The sequence below is a fragment of the Mustela erminea genome, chromosome 5 (genome assembly GCF_009829155.1).
Source record: "Mustela erminea isolate mMusErm1 chromosome 5, mMusErm1.Pri, whole genome shotgun sequence".
NCBI lineage: Eukaryota > Metazoa > Chordata > Mammalia > Carnivora > Mustelidae > Mustela > Mustela erminea.
This window is the reverse complement of record NC_045618.1, coordinates 126,983,876-127,004,000: the sequence shown is the minus strand read 5'-3', so window position 1 is coordinate 127,004,000 and position 20,125 is coordinate 126,983,876. Positions and strand designations below refer to the sequence as shown.

The 20,125-nt window shown below is 34.1% G+C and overlaps 1 protein-coding gene across 13 annotated transcripts in view; it reads right to left on the bottom strand.

Annotated features, from left to right (window-relative positions):
• CEP128 (centrosomal protein 128) overlaps positions 1-20,125 on the bottom strand; it is a 408,542-nt gene that overhangs the window by 233,286 nt on the left and 155,131 nt on the right. For 12 of the 13 annotated variants that reach the window (XR_004286107.1, XM_032344800.1, XM_032344799.1 and 9 more), the window contains 2 exons: positions 18,835-18,894; positions 5,122-5,314 (listed from right to left, as the gene is read on the bottom strand). Coding sequence is in view for 12 of the 13 variants with exons in the window: in XM_032344800.1 (XP_032200691.1) it covers positions 5,122-5,314; positions 18,835-18,894 (253 nt within the window). In the remaining variant the exon portion in view is untranslated. The remainder of the gene's footprint in view (positions 1-5,121; positions 5,315-18,834; positions 18,895-20,125) is intronic. The other variant, XM_032344793.1, reaches the window with a different exon arrangement.

Below are 20,125 nucleotides of genomic sequence, written 5' to 3'. Positions count from 1 at the left end.
GGTAAACAGCAGTTAGTTTCTTAAGAAATTATTAAAAATAACTACCTACACAAGTAAAAATATTCCTAACGACTCCCAACTGCAGTTTATATCTCTCTACTCTGATCTTTGTTACCATTCATAAGACTAATGAATTTTTAGTCAATAATTACCGAACTTCTAGGGGGGCCATGACATTAACTTCTCATTAGAGTTCCTCTCCTTTTTGAACACTCCAGGCCAAACCTACAGGCCTAAAGAAGCCCAGGAAGCATAGAAAATTCAGATAAATCTGGCAGCACTCACCAATAAACTTCTTGTACATGCGTTTCAGTTAACACGGCACATGTTAGTCAATATGACATTAAATCAAACTAAAAATATTAATGCAGAGAATGGCAACTGCAATGAATACAAAGTTTCTCTGTACTACTTCTCTTATAAATAGGTTTACCTTGTTCTATCTAACAGGTAAGTTTCTAAGACAGTAAAGGGAACCAAATATAAATTTCTATAATTCATTTTGATGTTTCAGAAATACCTAAATTTAATCATCAAATCACCTACATATATACTATTATAAACAAATGCTAAAGTACCCAAGAAGAGATCACTATGCAGCTAAATCCTGCAAAGAATCTTTCTTCCTCCTCTGTTTCTTATAGAAATCCTGCTACATTCCTCAAGATCTAAATCAAAGGACATGTCCTAACAAAAAACTTCCCCATATGGGCCTCTACCAAAGTAATCAGTACTCCCATTTTCACCAGAACATGCTGCTTGTATTTCTAGTAACATATGTATTTTACCCTACCTCCTAATAAATATGTTTATATGTCTCCAACTGCAACAGCCTTTGCTTAAACTTCATTATTTATATTAAGTCCACATAATTTCTGAATCACAAACAGCACTTAATACATCTTATACCCATAAGGCAAGAGAGTACCATATCATTTCTTTGTTAACAATAGTTTGATACTTCTAAAACTTTTTTCATTTATGACTTTAAGGGATAAGTGTAAAAAATAAGATCCCTCTTTCTCTGTCACCAAAATCAGCCCCTACTTCCCAACTTTCTTATTTCTCCCAAAGGCAAAACCACTGAGACCTTATAGTCTCCTATATGGGTTCTATCACCTACACTGCTCCATCTTACACCAATTCCTCCATCATACCTTCTGCATTTGTTGACACTACTAACACCTCTCTTCCTTTGCTATTATTGAGACTATTAAAATAGGCAATTGATTACACAATCAATACTAACTAAAATAGATCTAATAACAGCCTCGAAATACATGAAGCAAAAAAAAAAAAAAATGACACACATATATACAATTAAAGTAAATAGCTGGATATTTTAGCCATTCTCTATCAGTTATTGATAGAGGTAGATAAAATCAGTAGGGACACAGAAATCACCAGGGAAAGAAAACATTATGAAACAGTTTGACATGACTGATAATTATAAAATATTTCACAATAAATGCAGAACATAACTTTCTTTTAAGTACACTTGGAAAATTGACCAGGACAGACCACATTTGGGGACATAAAACAAGTCCTGGAAGATTTCAAAGAATCAAAATTATGGAGGGCATATTCTAAGACCACAAGGGTGTTAAGTTAGAAATCAGTAATAAAATATGCAGGAAACTCTTCACATCATTGGAAACTAAGTAGTATACTTCTTAAAAAAAAAAAAAAAACCCATAGGTCACAGAAGAAATCACAGGGGAAATATTTTCTAGTTTAAACTAAATGATAATGAAAACATGACATTGAAATATTTGTTTCAATACATTTCAAGTATCACTAAGATGGAAATTTAGAACTTTAACGACAACATTAAGTAAAAAAGGTATTAAAATAAGGCTTGTGATTTAAGAATCCAGAGAAAAAAGCAAATGATACATAAACTAAGTAAAAGATGGGAAATTAAAAATAAAAGTAGAGGTCAACATTAAAAAGATAAATAGAAAAAATTAAATTCAAAGTTGCTTCTTTGAAAATATTAATAAAATTAAAACCCTTAGCAAGACTTACAAAGGATAAAAGAAAATTACCAATATCAGGAATATAATAGTAAGCATCAGTACAGATCTTACAGAAATTAAAAGAATTTAAAAGGGGATAGCATAAGAAATTTTAAGCCAACAAATTTGACAACTTAGATAAAATGAGCAAATATGATGAAAGGTACACATTAAAAAAACTGACTCAAGAAGAAGAAATTCTGAATAGCCGTATAGCTATTAAAGAATTTACCCAAATGAAAACTGCGGGCACAGGAGGCTTTATTAATGAATTCTATCATGCTTTTTTTAAAAATAATAATATATAATATATACAAAGGTTTCTAAATGTAAAAGGGAAACACAACTTATTTTAAGAGGTCACTGTTATATTAACATTCAAATCAGATAAAGACATTACGAGAAAAGAAGCTACAGAACAATATTCCTCATGAACACAGATGCAAAAAAATCTTAGCTGTTAATAAATCAAATCCAGCCATAAATAAATGGGAAAATACAATTTGACAAAGTAGAGTTGATCCCAGGAATATAAGGTCAGTTTAATATGTACTGGACATCCCGTTCAGTGAAAAGGAAAAGAAAAGAGAGGAGAAAAAAGAAAGGAAAGGAAAGGAAAAGGGAAAGGAGAAAGGAGAGGAAAAGGGATAGGAGAAAGGAAAGGACAGGAGAAAGGACAGGACAGGAAAGGAGAAAGTACAGGACAGGGAAAGGAAGAGACAGAAGGGAAGAGAAAAGGAAAAGGAAAGGAAAGAAAAGAAAGGAAAAAAAAACTCACCAGGAGAAGCAAAAACTGTCCTTATTTATAGGTGATGATTATGTACAAAGAAAACCCTAAGTGTTAAGAAATCAAAAACAATGATAACAAAACAACTGCTACAACTAATAAATGAGCTACCACAATTAAAGAACATTAGGTTAATGCACACACACACAAAAATCAATTGTATTTCTATATGCTAGAAAAGAATGTTGGAAATTCAAGTTTTAAAATGTCATTTAATGTAACATCATAAATCAGAAAAAATTAGGAATAAATCTGAAAAAAATGTCCAAGACCTATATGTTGAAAAGTACAAAATATCCATGAGAAAAGTTAAAAACTTAAATATGTGTATAGACATACTATGTTCATGGATAGGAATACTCAATATCAAGAAAGTCCATTCTTAAATATGTACATTTAACAGTCTTATTAAAAAAACTAGCAAATTCCTTTTAAAAAACCTGACAGGCTGATTTTAAGATGCATAAAGGAATTCAAGAGCTCTATGAATACAAAACAAGCAATAAATGTTTATTAAATTTACATAATAGAAATAAAAGAATCATATTGAGAAGTTATAATATTTATAATTTTTTTTCTAAGGCTTTTATGAAAAAAACTGGGCATTTAAACATAATTATTTCAGTGTACAAATATTTGGTTCTTTCCTTTTGGATTTGTCCACCTAAAAGCTATAGGTATTTATAATATAAAAAATAATTTACTGGGTGATAATATTGATAATACTTACTAAAAGAAAAACCAGTTGCAATCTAGTATTTGTAAATAGTCTATTAACATGTACAGAGAGCATACAATGTTTTATCTATAAAGTCTGTAATTAGATTCTATTGTACTATCCTTAAAAAAATCATATATATATATATATATATATATACATATACATATACATATATGTATACGTATATATATATTTAAAGGCATCCTCTGGCTTTTACTACTAGCACAGTTAACATCTTTCAATTGCACTATAGCAGCAGTTTTCAATGGATGGTTTGGGGGTCATCCAAGACCCCTTATTAATACTACTAAGATATTACTTGCCTTTTTCACACTCAAGTTCTCATAAACACAGTTCAGTTTTTCCAGAGGTTACACGACATGGAATATAACAATGAAATACAGAAGCAAATACAAAATTGCAACTGTATTCATTTAAGACAGCAATGAAAGATATCTACAAAAGTGCAAAACAAAGCCATCATCAATATTTTTGTATTGGAACTAGTTAAATGTCATTAATTTTTACGTTAACAGTATAATAGGTTTATAATTATTATTTCAAAGGAATTAATATTTTTAAATTCTCTGTTTTAGTTTTTAACATGGTAGATATTAATGCATATGATAAACCTTGATTAAAGCTCTATGAGTTCTCAAATATATAAATGAATGGTCCTGATACCCAAAAAACTCAGAATCACTGCATACAGCAGTAATTTTTAACTGGTACCTGTAGAAAGAATAGTCCTGATAAATAAAATGAAAAACCAAAAAAAAAAAAATTTAGGGGGCTATTATATATTAATGTTTTATTTTTCTTAGTGGGACACTATATTAAGTCTCTTTCTAGTTCTTAAATTAATAAAGTTCACCAATAACAAAAAGGCCTAGGCCAACACAAGAAACACATAGGATTTCCATACATAATGCTGTTTTTCTTCTTCCCATCATAATGTGTCCCTAGTAGAACCAAAAAGAAAAGCAGTTTTTCCAAACTTCTTATCAAACTTTTAAAGTACTGCCTACTTATTAAACATATTACAACCCTGACCCCTGCTCTCACAAACTCTTCTTCCCTTACTCTATTGTTTTCACCATTGTGCTTATAAACTTCTAATACATTAACAATTTATCTATGCTTTATGTTTATTTTCTGTCACTCCACTCTATACAATGTAAGCTAAATAAGAGGATTTTTTTGGTTTTATCCATGATGTATCCTCAGCACTTTTAATGGTGCCCAAGACAAAATAGGCACAGAGTAAATATTTATTGAATAAATTAATGAATATTCTCCTGAAGTAAAATATAAACTTCAGCATTTTATCAGGGAAGAACAAATGTCTGACCACATTAATACTTGGAAATGGCAACAAAGTGCTATCTATACAGGAGAGATGCACTAGCTGAAGGAAAAATTCTCAGGGTAAACAATCTTCTCTTCTGGAGCCAGAAATGAAGAAAGATAGGGAGACAAGGAAAGGGATTTGGAAATAATCCAAAGTAGAGACAAGGGAAATAGGCTTTTCTTTCAAATCCTAGGATTCCACAAACACAAACAAAGAAAAATAAGAGTATGAACAACTAACACACCTCTTTTCTCCTGGTGTATTTCTTCCAGAAGCTGCTCTTGTCTTTCTATCTGTTCAAAGAGACACTGGAGCTCAGATTCCTTGTTTTCTGTCATATTCCTCAGCTGTTGTCTGCACAGTATCAGCTGGTGCCGCAGATTTTTTTCTCGGTTTTCTCTCTCTTTTAGTTCCTCACAGAGCCACTGAAGTTTTGTCTAAAAAAATGATATTTACATATCTCATTTAAAAAAAAATCTAGAAAACAGTAACATTTCAGAACAGGAGGCAAAGTCATGACAATCCGGACAAATATAAGCGATAACAAATTTAAGCAAAACAAAAAAGTACCCATAATATTTTGACTTGATAATAATTTATATTAGTTAAAAGTTGGTATAGCAACTAAGCCATGATTATTTTGGATTTTTATAAACTATTTTATATTCCCTATCATCTTTGGAAAGGCAATACCATGGAAAAATTTGGCCTGCTGAACTTGCAATCATAATACAATTAGCTCCCTAAAGGAATATATAAGGCAGTCTTATTTTTAAAGTAAAAAGTACCTCAGAATAGAATGCTACAGACTCGTCACAAAAGGGAGCTTGAATTTAGAGAATTTTTTCTTCAAAAAAAGACATCAAAAAGAATGAAATCTTGCCATTTGCAATGACGTGGATGGAACGAAAGGGTATTATGCTAAGCAAAGTCAGTCAGTCAGAGAAAGACAAATACCACATGATTTCACCCATATGTGGAATTTAAGGAACGAAACATATGAACATAAGGGAAGGGAAGGAAAAATCAAATAAGATAACGGAAGAGGAGTTAAACCATAAGTGATGCTGAACTTCACGAAACAAACAGGGTCACTGGAGGGGAAATGGGTGGAAGGAGGATTGGGTAACTGGGTGATGTTAACTCCACTGAATTTAGATAAATAATTTTGAAATAAATAATAATAATAATACTTTTTTTAAAAAAGATAAAATTTCTAGGTTTGATTTCTAAAAATTCGTATCCCCAGGGGTCCAGCTAATCATGTAGAGATATCCCATATGGTATGAGGGACATAAATTCAGTTTATGCCCTCATTTAGAAGACTAGGAAACATAACTGAAGCAAGTCTTTTTCATAGACTCTAACCTCACCATCTTTATTATTTAAATACTTAAGTTAGGGATGAGGAAAAAAAATTTTTTTCAGCTTCACTAGAACAGGATTTTAGTCAGCTCTTAGGACCTTCACAAGTGAGAGTGCCCTTTTAGTTGATTTTAAATAATCTATAACAGTCTTTATTTCAGTAAGAAGCAAAATAAAGAAAGAAATGGGTCAAACAGAAAAATTAGGTTAAGCTAAAGGGTAACTTCCGTGAATAGCATTCATCAGTAAGCAAGAAGGTTCTAGGCCTCCCGAAATCTAGGAGGTTCTCAGGATATGCCACAGTATAAAACAGTCTGTGATTATTAGGCAAACAATGAATAGAATGTGAATGTGTTAAGTGAAGGGAAATCATGCTTGTAAAAGCAAAACCTATATCACAGTTATTATAATTGCTCATCAAAAACAAGGGAAACACTGCATAGAAGTTCCACTTCCAGAATGAGGACAAGAGTTCTGCAAAGCTGCTCTTAAATGAAAATGTTAGGTAGAAGCTAGATAATTATGAACAGTGGAAGGAACACACCCTGTGTGACAAAAGCTCCACTCCCCATCTCATAAAGTTATTGCCAAGAAGACGGTTCCCTCTTTCCCCAGTTCACAGTCAAGTTATATGGTATTGTGGCATAATAAGAAAGATACTTAGTCCTTGTCCCTAATTCTTGGCAAAGAGCTCCTAAAGTCCCTGGAACTTCCAGAGTAAGAATGTCCTTTGTTATTCATAACAAGCCTGCGGATCCAATCAGAGTGTTTAGGGTGGGGTCACTGGACAGCCTCAGGATGGGACTGGTGATTAGGGATTTAGAACTTTCGCCCTACCCTTCAACCTCTAGGAAGTTGGAATTCAGGAAGCCACTGGATATTAAGTTCTATAAAAACTCTTGGACAATGAGATTTAATTAGCTTCCACATCAGTGAACAAATCACTGGAGTGCCAGGAGTGTGAAATACCCCCAGACTCTATGCAGACTCTTTGAGACTTTACCTTATATAACCTCTTCATCTGGCTGGTTATTTCTATTCTTCATAAATAAACTGGTAATAGTAAGCAAAGTATTTCCCTTAGATCAGTGAGCCATTACAGCAAATTAAACCTGAGGAGAGAGCAATGGGAATCCCTAATTTGTAGCCAAGTCAGATGGAAGTGTAAGTCACCTAGGGATCCATTATTTATGATTGGCATCTGAATTGGGTGCAGATGGGACGGAGCCCTTCATCTGTAGTATCTGCTAACTCTGGGTAGTTTGTGTCAGAGCTGAATTAAATTGTAGGACACCCAGTTGGTGTTTCCAGAGAACTGCATCATCTCATGTGGAAAACTCACAAAGTTGGAGTAAGAAATGCTGTGAGTAGAAACAGAACATAATAGTAGGTATTGCGTTGGAAGGGCAGACCACTAGGATTTTTCATTTTCATCGCTCTAATCTGGGTAGGCTAAAGTCCTGGCAAGTCAGTGGAGATAGTAGGGACTCCCTCCTTCACTGTACCCTCGCTGAAAGGGTGACCACTCAACCACAAACACAGAAGCGTGAGAACACTGGGTTCCAAAATGCCATTTACAATTAGAGCAAAAGCCATGTGATTATACCAAAAGGTTCAGAAAAAGTATATGATGAAATTCATCACCTATTCACAATAAAGTCATTCAACAAACTATGAACAGAGGGAACTTTCTCAACCTGAAAAACGTATCTATGAACAACTCCTATTATTACACGTAATGGTTAAAGACTGAATGCTTTCTCCCTAAGATCAGGAAAAAGAAAAGAATGCTCTCTCCACTTCTAACATTGTATTAGGAAGCTGTCTGGCCCTGGGCTCTTATCTGTGGGAGATTTATGATGACTGCTTCAATCTCCTTACTGATTACAAGTCTCTTTAGGTTCTCTATTTCTTCCTGGTTCAGTTGTGGCAGTTTATACGTCTCTAGGAATGCATCTATTTCTTCCAGATTATCAAATTTGCTGGCGTAGAGTTGTTCATAATATGTTCTTATAATTGTTGTATTAGTTTGGTGTTGGGTTGTGATCTCTCCTCTTTCATTCATGGTTTTATTAATTTGGGTCCTTTCTCTTTTCTTTTTGATAAGTCTGGCCAGGGGTTTATCAATCTTATTAATTCCTTCAAAGAACCAGCCTCTTGCTCTACCGTTCTTTTGGTTTCTATTTCATTGATTTCTGCTCTGATCTTTATTATTTCTCTTCTACTGCTGGGTTTAGGTTTACTTTGCTGTTCTTTCTCCAGCTCCTTTAGGTATAGGGTTTGGTTGTGTATTTGAGACCTTTCTTATTTCTTGAGAAAGGCTTGTATTGCTATATACTTTCCTCTCAGGAATGCCTTTGCTGTGTCCCAATGATTTTGAACAGTTGGGTTTTCATTTTCATTTGTTTCCATGAATTTTTTTCAATTCTTCTTTAGTTTCCTGGTTGACCCACTCATTCTTCAGTAGGATGCTCTTTAGCCTCCATGTATTTAAGTTCTTTTCAACTTTCCTCTTGTGACTTAGTTCTAGTTTCAGAGTATTGTGGTCTGAAAATATGCAGGGAGTGATCCCAAACTTTTGGTACCAGTTGAGACCTGATTTGTGACCCAGGATGTGATCTATTCTGGAGAATGTGCACTAGAGAAGAATATGTATTCTGTTACTTTGGGATGGAATGTTCTGAATATATCTGGGATGTCCATCTGGTCCAGTGTGTCATTTAAGATCTTTATTTCCTTGTTGATTTTTTGCTTAGATGATCTATCCATTTGAGTGAGGGAGTGTTAAAATCCCCTACTATTATTGCATTATTGTCTATGTGTTCTTTGGTTTTGTTATTGAATGACTTATTTAATGGGCTGCTTCCATGTTAGGGCATAGATATTTAACATTATTAGATCTTCTTGCTGGACAGACCCTTTAAGTATGATGTAGTGTCCTTCCTCATCTCTTACTATCGTCTTTGGGTTAAAATCTAATTTATCTGTCAGCTTTCTTTTGATGTCCATTAGCATAATAAATGGTTTTCTACCCCTCACTTTAAATTTAGACCCAAATAGTCTTTGGGTCTAAAATGAGTTTCTTGCAGAGAGCATATCGATCGGGTTGGTTTTGTTTGTTTGTTTTACCCATCCGGATACCCTGTGTCTTTTGGTTGGGGCATTTAGCTCAATTACATTCAGGGTAAGTATTGAAAAACACAAATTTAGTGACATTGTATTGTCTGTAAGGTGACTGTTACTGTATATTGTCTCTGTTCCTTTCTGGTCTATTATAGCAATTCTACTTTTAAGTATATATTTATGAGAAATGAAAACATATGTTCATGAAAAACTTAAACTCAAATGTTCATATCAGCATTTTTCATGATATCTAAGAAATGAAAATAACCCAAAGGAACTTCAAGTGATTAATGGATGAATAAAATGGTAAACCCATATAGTGGACTATTATTTAGCAAGGAAGTGAAGTACTGATACATGCTACAATACAGATGAACCTTAAAAACATTCTGCTAAATGAAAAGAGTCATTTATAAAGGACCACATATTGAATGATTCCATTTATAAGAAATGTTCAGAACTGGCAAATCTATAGCTATAGAAAGCAAATTAGGTGTTGACTAGGGCTGGGGGTGGTGGGTAAGTGGAATGGACAGATTTAGGAACTGATGGCTAAAGGTCCACATTTTCTTTTTGGGGTGATAAAATGTTCTAAAATTCATTGTGGTTGTGGCATCACACTTCTGTGAATATACTAAAAACTACTGAATGGTACACTCTAAATAGGTGAATTATATGTTACATGAATTCGATCTCAATTCAGCTGGTATTTAACAAGAAAGAATTTAAGAAAGAAATCAAGCAACAAAGCTAAAATTAAACCTCCTTGCAGAGAGGAGACCTGGCTTTAGTATGTGTTACATAATTTATAGGCCTCTATCTTATCTGAATGTCACTGGTAAATACAGGAAGTCCCCAACTTAAGTTGAGCTGTGGAGTTCTGATTAAGATTGCAAAAACTTAATGAAAGCTGCTTCATTTCCCAACATCAGTTTGAAATACTCATGCAAATATAAAGAGATAAAAAGCTCCCACAGGATAGGAAATGAGGAAATGTAGTCAACTCTTTGCCAGATAAAAGAAGCACACTCTACTACAACTTTTGTCTCGATAAAACACTGAAGCAGAATACAGGGTGGCTGGTGAGGGTGAGTGATATAGCACCACCCCATCTAACCACAGAATGAGAAACAAGAAAGTGAACTGGACCATTCTTTAGAAAGCTTGCTCTTTGTATAGAGTGAAGCCCAATACTGAAGGCTAGAACTCAAGAGACTGCTACCAATAATTGAAACAAGAGAGAATAATAAGGAATGGACATGTGTGTGTGTGTGTGTGTGTGTGTGTGTGTGTGTGTGATTTAAATGTTAGGGATAAAGGAGAGAAAGAAATCCGTATCAATGTTCAAGCTTCTAGCTTAAGAAACCTAGAAGCAATTATTTAAGGGTTAAACAGTCAACATCAGATTGTGATAAGCTGAAGTTGTTAGGACTAAGACACAGAAGTGTGAATGACTATTCGGATATATAGATCTAAAGCTCGAGAGATACAGACTGAAGAAGAATCAACAGTATGGAGGACATCCAAGGCATAGGAACAAATAAAACAGCCTACAAAGTGTCTATAGAAGAAAGAAGGAGAATGTCAAAGAGAGGAACAGAAGAGAAAACTAAAAATAAAGTTGAGAAGAAGAAACTGGAAGGGCATAAGGAAAATCTAAGAGTCTAGGGTGACAGAACCCCTAAGGAAGACAATAAAAATACTACAAGAATATGGATATACTTAAAGTGTCAAAAACTGCCAAGAGAAAGTGGCCAGTATATTTGGCAATTAAAAAAATACACATCTATGTTCAAAACAACTTCAATTCAGCCCACTAAACCAGAACAGGACTGAAAATATGAACACCAAACTGTTTATGATGACTACGCCTACTAAAGAGAGAGGTACAAACAGGGAAATGAGGGTAAATACTCTACTTTCCACACTTCTATATTGTTAAAATCTTGAAAGTTAGAATATGTTCAGTGTATTAGATACAAGTCATTAGGAAACTGATTCTTTAAGTCATTCATTAATTGATAGTAACCAGGCAAGAAATAAGTGGAGGTCCATGCTATTGCTGCCTGCTTCTGTGTTAAAACAACAGTCTCAATCTATAGATTGTACCTTTTGTTCACCTCAAACTTTACCAATCACTCAAGAAATATAAATAAACCAAAAAGCCCTAGTAATTATCATATTGTTATTATTGGCACGATAAAAGGGAAAGGTTAGATATATAGTTTCTGGAAAAGATATATTTTCAACCAAGTCTTTTTTGCTGCTTATTTGGCACCTTAAACATGTACACATCTTTATCCTTGTATATTAAAGAATTTGCTGTACTAAATCCTCAAGATTGTTTTTAGGAATTTTAAATTATTCTTCAATTTAAAGCACCTTGGGAATGGATGTGTGTTCATGTTTGTATGTGAGCACACACACTACAATTAATACAACATTCCGCACACAGAGAGGACAGGACACATGCAATTAAATGAAAAATTAGATGCTGTTAAGTTCTTATAAAGAGGTAGCACCTTGCATTTAAGTAATAATATGGAAAAATAAAATATCTTAAAAACAAAAATATCCAAGATTTTTTTAGTATCATTATATTAAGAAAGTTTAATGAACATTCTAAAATAACACATTTAGGACCTGAATAAACTACTGATCTGGATTATAAAAAGACAACTGTGTTAATTTTGGCCATTTAAACTGGTGTAAGGTGGTATGTCAATGTGGTTTTGATTAGAAGGAAAGGAAAAGTGAATTGTGGTAAATCAGAGGGGAGATGAACCATGAGAAACTGTGACTCTGAGAAACAAACTGAGGGTTTTGGAGGGGAGGGAAGTGGGGGGATTGGTGAACCTGGTGGTGGGTATTAAGGAGGACACGTATTGCATGAAGCACTGGGTGTGATGCATAAACAATGAATCTTGAAACATGAAAAAAATTAAATTAAATTTTTTAAAAAAGACAACCATGAAGAAAGGCTGGAAGGATCTTCCTTCTAATGTGATCATATCCATGGTTCTTCTCAGCCCCAACAGTTTCCTATCACATAAGAATGAAACCCTAATGTTATCAGGTCTTCTGATACCTCAAAAGGCAAACATATTCCATGCTGTAATTATGCATGTAATTGAGTAATTTTTTAAATGTTCACTATTAATTCTATTTTTTAAAACCAATGTAGTCCAAACAAAGTGAGTCCCTGGGAATCATTGGTTTCAATCCAGTTTAATCTGTTCTTGCCCAATGACTTAAATGCAAATTTAGGAAATAACCACACATTTCCCTTTTCTCAAAGATTTCTTACTTACTCCATCCCAATCTTTGGCCCATGCTCAGTACCATTGTGAAGGGCTGATAATGGAGGAACAACAAATCTGTTTTGTCATAACAATAATCCTACTGGTTCTGGTAAAAGCAAAAGAATAACACACCAAAAAAATCTCTAAAACAAAGCATTCATCAGGTATGATAATATGCTATGGACTAATTGTGTCCCCCCTCAAGCTTGTATGTTGAAGTTTTAATCCTCAGTGTGATTGGATTTGGAGATAGTGCCTTTAGGAAGGTAGGCAATAAAAGTTCAATGAGGTTATACCAAAAAGAGGCCCTATTCCTATAGGACTAGAGTCCTTATAAGAGGAAGAGACACTGTGTCTTCTGACTCTCCCAATTCTCCCAGTAATACTCCCAGCCCTCCCAAATGTCCCACCCCCCACAGGAAAGTGGTCATCTACAAGCCAGGAAGAGGCCTCACCAAAAACTCACCCTGTCACCTAGATCTTGGACATCTAGGCTCCAGAACTGTGAGAAAAAAAGTATCTGTTGTTAAAGCCACCCAGTTTGTGGTCTTTTATTATAGTGGCCTGAGCAGACTAATATAGTATGACCTATGGCTTCAGTTTATTCCTATAAAGCCTTTATTCCATCACCAAACAAAATTTAAAAATGGGTTATAGTTAGATGCTTATTATGAACTGAATATGTAAGCAGAATATATTATTAATCCTACAAAGCAAAATATCAACTTATGGAAATTTAATCAACCAATAGTCAATTATAAGAATCAGTGTTTGTTAGAGAAACACCCAACATCTTTCATTAAGTGTCTTAGAGAAACAGCTTGGAACACAGTATAGGAATAACTTTACCAATTCCAAATAATAATTAGCTGACAAGGCTATTAATCACAGTGCAAACACCATTCTATTAACCACTCACAAGAGCATCTTCAAGATTACATAATAGGCTCATTTATTTAACTACATCAACTACTGCTAAATAAACTAAAATATGAAAGAATTTCTAAATGAGGCATTTTGCTACCTTCATAGTTGACAGCTTACAATTAGGTGAGAGTAAGTATCTAGTAAAACAATCAAAATGATCTTTTTAATGTGTAAGAATTCCCTAGTGAGATTTAGTGTAATAATATACTAAAGCCATTAAGGAATGACTCAAAGCTAAAACCTAGGGAAACAGAAAATTAGAATAAAACAATTATGGCTGATAGAGTTAGCAATTATATTAAAGCCCATAATTTTGCTGCTTTTAACTACTATACTTCCTTTGCCAAAACTCAAGAAACAATTTTGAGAGGAAGTGTTTATAGAAAAACCAAAGGTAAAGGAAGAGAATGGCAATTCCTAAGAGTGTGCCAGGCCACCAAAACAAGAATTAAACCAGAATTACAAAATTCAAACCCAAAGCAATCTCAAAATACAATCCTTTTAATAATACTCTCCACTTTTCTACTGTTATGAATGCAATTCAAGAAGGAAAAAATATCTCCGTAATAAGAGTACATATTTAAAAATACAAAATACTTTTTTTTCAATTAAACTGAATGTTTAATTGAATGTGTTCCTTGCATACAATCTAAAGTATCTTTCCTACAAATGAATCAAGATACCTGAGTTCTGCATCTCATTTTGAAGTCTACACTGGAAGGATAAAATAGAAGACGATTATTCACATCCTTCAACCAGAATTAAATACACTGGGTCTAATACTTCTCATATACTAATTTGTAAAAAAAAATCTATACCATTAAAAAGACAATGCGCATAAATTTAAGGTTTATATTCAAATGTAGATTACACAACCAATGGAAAGAAACACTGGCATAGAATTCAGACACCCAGGTTCTAAACACTTCTCAGTAACTAATTAGCTTTAGGTCCTCAGGTAAATCTCAGAATTCCCAGAGTTGTCTTCTCAAAGTTAAACTACATGATCTCCAAAGCTACTTCAGTTACAATATTCCAAAAATGGCAAGGAAAGGCAACATCTAGAACACATTATACCACTAAAAGTATGACTCTTTGGCATGATACCAAATGGAGAAATAAAGGAAATTTTAGAAGTGTGTTTATCCATATAATCTTTGAATTTTACAGTTCCAATCAAATGAAACAATATTTTAAAGTTAACAAATTTACTGAAATCTAATCTGCTTGCTATTTATTCTTTGGTGATATTCAAACTAAGGAAGTAATTTGAGTAGAAAACTGCAGTATTCCTAATATAATTACTCTTTTAATAAAATGTTTTATTGAGCATTTAGGTAGGTATTATGGTAAGTGTTCAAGATGCAACGAGGAACAGGTTGGACATGGGTCTTCCCTCATGGAGCTTGCAGACTAAAGAAAGAGGAAGACAATAAAACGGATGAAGGCAAAGAAGTAAGAGATCTTTACAGCCAAAGAAGCAAATACATTTACCTTTTTTGCCTCTTGAGGAAATACTTAGCACTGGACTCCCCAAATTAAATGTGCTCTTCTGCAAATAACAGAGCACTCATGACCCTGCCTTGTGCTAAAGAGCTATTTGACAGCAGCTTTTCTTTTCTCCGCTATCATAAAATGATACCTTAAGATCTGGGACCAACTGTGGATACTCTCTAGTATGAATGTTCCATCCTAAGAGTGCCTGTCTGCTCTAGATTTGAAATTGGTCCACATTTCCTGGGAATGTCATTGCTACTTCTCATTTCTTTCCATGATTTCAACCTATACTCTGATCGCTGCCTCTGGTCCTGCTTCTCTTTGGGGCTTTCTGTCCAAATGGGACTTTCCAGATATCAATTCCAGTCCTGGAAACTCTTCCAATACTTCTTCTATCTTGCCTAACTAGGACTTTGTGTGCCTCTCTATTCAGAAACTAAACTTTGAGAAAGTATCTTCTAACTTGTCTTGAAAATCCTAGACATCTCCTTCTCTATCACTCCATCTGATATAGTATTAAACATCTCCTGCGTATTGTCACCAAAACATTTCTTCAGTCTGTCCCTTCCTCTGAATCTCTACAATGTCCTTAGTTTGTGGATTTTTACCCCAGAAACATTGGTCTCATCCAAAGACCTCTTGACTCATCTCCCTGCCTTTTATCTTCCCAGTTCTAACCCACCCTTTACATTACTATCAGAGTAATGCTTCTGAAATATGAATATGAGTAAATCAGTATCCTGTTCAAATCTCCTTTGGGGTTCCCCCCTAAGTGCAGAAGTGAACTTAACCTTTTAAATGGCATACAGTGCTCTTCTTTGTGGACCTATGCTCTAGTTCCTTCTAGAGCCTTATCCCTGCCACTTTCATACTGTAGTGCTGCCAGATCACTTGGGTTTCTTGGTATTTATCATGCTGTTTCTCTTCCATACCATTCCTACAGTTGTTTACTCTGCATACATAGTATTTCCTCTTTATCTGGCCAGCTTTAAGATTCATCTCAGGGATCAGTCACCATGACAGTTTCTGCATAGCTGTATCACAGCTTTTATATATAATACTGTAATTATCTATGTATCAGCTTTTCTAGAGAAAACAATGTTCCTCAAGAGCACAGATCACCCCAAATTCATTATTATGCCCACAGGACATAATATAGCATCTGGGACACAGTAGCTACTCAGTAAATTCTCTGTTAAACTGAATAAATTTGGCCTCTAAATACCTTGTTGGGATTTTTGACAAAAACAAATCCCTGATGTATGGGAACTACTTGTCTCGTATTCGTTAATGACTATCTCAGTTCTCTTCCTCCCTGTAATGTATTGTTCTTAGCATTCTTGGCTTATCTTATCTGTGAGCCTGGCCCAACTCCTAGCTGGCCTTCATATTTATATTAGGCAACCAATCGTGACAAAGCAACAGTGACACTATCCTCACCCAATCCTCTACTTCTTCCAGGATTAACACTAACAGAAGAAATTCATTTGGCAGATTTATGAAAACAATTACGAAACGCCCTGAGAGGTCCTTCTAATACTGCAAAATGAAAGCATGGACTAGCAGAATAGCAATTCTACTTTCCATATAGTTTTTGTCCTCTGATTTCAGATCTTATCTTCAATACTTATAGAGCTGTCCAGTCATAGTTCATGGGAATTCCAGTATTGCAGCCCATCAATAACCTAAACCATCTTTCTAGTAAATAGACTCAATTCCTCCTTAGTCAGTTGGTCAGTGTGGTATTGCTTATCATGACCCTTTTACACTGTAGAGGAACACTTGTCTCATGCACTATTAAAACTCGTCTGATCAGAAGTTCAATCCCATTAAATGATAAGGGAAAACTGCTCACTGGCTCCCAAATTAAAGAGCTATGATTAAGAGTCATCTCTGCCTCTCATAATTTAACTGAACAACAGCAGTGAAAGCTTTCTGTTCAGAAATGATAAAGATTTTAACTTAAAAGAAAATTCCAAGTACATTGCTCTTGTTGTCACAATGGAGGAGTCGGGAAAAAGAAAAAAAAGAGAAATGCTTTTTTAATGCACAACAAAAGTTTCTAGCCCCAAATTTCTGAGACAGCAAAACATATATTTCTAAATTTCTATGCAGGTGGCATAAATACAAGTTTGCATTTGGTTTTATCAAGATGGTTAGGAATGAACAGCATCACTGTAAATGTAGGAGGAAAATTTTACAAGGTTGGGTAAATTTCAATGGTCAATCATAATGCTGCTAGTTTCTTATTAAGAATTTTTTTTTTTTAAGAGGTTTCTTTAATGCACAGCAGGCCTTCAAAGGTGAACCTTGTCTTTCCCCACCACCTCCCACCTGTACCTTACTCATCAAGCTCAGGGCATTATCTGTGTTCACTCAGATATTCTCAACTTCTTGGCATTATTGTACCTATAATTAGCTAACTAGAAAACTTCTGCATATTTTTTGTATGATCAAGTTTAAATATTGCATTTTTGCAGAAACCTTCTGTAACACACTGGTAGCATAACACCCCCTTAATCTCCTAGCACAGATGTCATACTCAGTTCTTCCTCTTTTTGTGTCTCCTTGTCAATGTTTATATATTTCTATAACAATATAACATATCCCAAAGATTTTTAAAAATGTGTATACATTTCCATTTTCCTTATTAATTTCCATGGCTTCCTAACACTTATACTACTCATGTCTATACACAAAAAAGTACCCAGTCAATAAATCTTGGCTGAATGAAAATTTTAGACAGTAACACACACAATGGTAAGAATATTAACTGTGAGTCTAACCTCCAATCCATTTTCCCATTCTTTATATGGCACTGGAAAAGTCACAAACCTTTTCTAAAACCTCACTTTCCTCATATTTTTAAATTAGGATATGGGACAAACTTAAAAGTTTCCTAAGTTGGAACACAATTGTTCAGGTTTACAGTACAGCTGGTTTTCTTACAGAATTTAAATTGGGATCAAAGACTTTTCACTTTAGCATCTTAAAGCTGAAAAACTAATTTAAGTGCCAATACTTAGACAAACAAACATCTACATTATATATGGTTGTGATTTTCTATATATTTTAGTGAAGGAATATCCAAGTTGATGTGATATATGAGAATAGCTGGTAACTATCCCATAATGCAGAAGAATCTTCTTGCTAAAATTAGCAAATTGTTTGATTTTATTTACATTTGCTCACCTGCCATTTAAATTTAAATCATCAAGCCAAAGAACCATAGAGCAAGAAAGTTATCTTGAGAACATAAAGTTTACCCTTCCCATTTTGTAATTGACAAAACAAGATATCCAGAGAAATGAAGGGATTTGTTTGAGCTACAGGGAGATTTGGCAGGCTTTGAGCTTACCTCCAGGAACTAAAATATATTAAGTATCTAAGTGTATGGAAATAAAGGTTTATATTTTTTTATATCTGCCCTGACCTTTATATACTTCCAAGACATTGCCTAGCCCAAGGAAAAGGCAGAAGAATTTGTCTGACAATCTAGTTTTGATATTTCAACAGTTTTTCCTTCTTTATTCTCTCATTCTGTGAACTATATTCTTATACGGTTAAACTAATTTTTAAATGTTAAGCTAAAGGAATATGGAAATTTCTTAAATGCATGATGATGATATCTTCCCCAAAACAGCTTTGTATGTTCTGTTCTATAACAAAATAGAACTGGCCCAAATAGGACAACTTGAAAGTCATAAATATTATGGTAACTGTAGGACTTAAAGATAAATTACCTTGCTTTCTGCTAACCAGCGATGTGGGTCATAGTTAATATCAGGACTAGATGAAAAAACCTACAAAAAAAAAAAAAAAGGAAATTGTCTATTAGAAGTAGAATTTTTTTCTGAATTGAACTTACATAAGTGAAATTCTTCACCATACCATCCAAAAGTTTAGTTCCTAAATATAAAGGTTTAAAAAGAAAAAAGTTCAAGTACCCAACCAATTCCAAACCACTATTTATCTAGTATGTCAATGTATGTACACATGTATGTGTACACATATATATGCACTGACAGTAAATATTTACTTCAAATACAGACATGAATCAGCTCTCAAGTGTTCTCATTGCTAGAATCTCTGAAGGCTGATTCCACAGAGTTCTGGCAAGCAGCCTCAATTAAACCAGTGTACTTCATTTTTATCTACTTCTTTGCCTCAGTCTTGTTCCACGTAATATATTTCACAGTGGGTTAGATTTAATTACATGGAAACTTAATTCTTTGTCTCATTTGTCCTTCTTTAATTTCATACTATGAAGGCCATTTTGTCTCATTAATGGTTGTATAGAACTTACAGAAACTAATCAACATGACTTTGTGCAAACAGTGCTTTATATTTCATAATGGTAACAAAATCCTACAATAAATAGGTTGTCTATACCAGCTGCCTTGGTTTCCTTCAGACAAACTCATTTGTAAAATCCCTTGCCATTTGGTTCTGCCTTATTACTAATGAAATGGTGCTCAAAGGTTTTCAGTGACTTTATGACTGTAAACACAGAATTTTTTCAGTTCCTACTTTCTTTGAAACAGGTGCTACCTGTGATATTTTTACAGTCTCCTCTGTAGAAATTTTCTGCTTAAAAATACGCTATCCCTTTGCAAGAGACATTTATTCTTATTCTTAAGTATTTCTATACATCCTGACGTGTGTGCTGATGCCTCCCCTAAGGAATATCATTAGGTAATTCATTCAGACAGATGACGAATACGTAATGATGCCGACCATATGCCATAAACAAGAATGCTCATAACCAACTTTTCTTTCCTCCACTTTTCTCACCATCCAAATCTCACCCCCAACTCTCATGTCTCCCTGACTTCAGTGAAATCCTGCCTCTAGTTCATAGTGTTTTCTTCCTTTTCAAACTCTGCTATTTGTAAGCATGTACTTGTCAATGACTGTCACTGATTATATGTTTTATTGTTCTTTTCCATTCATCTGTATCATGGTTTCAATTAAAACATCAGTGACCAAAGATCAAGTGTTCAAGATTAAAGTCTAAAATAATTTGATAGGAGT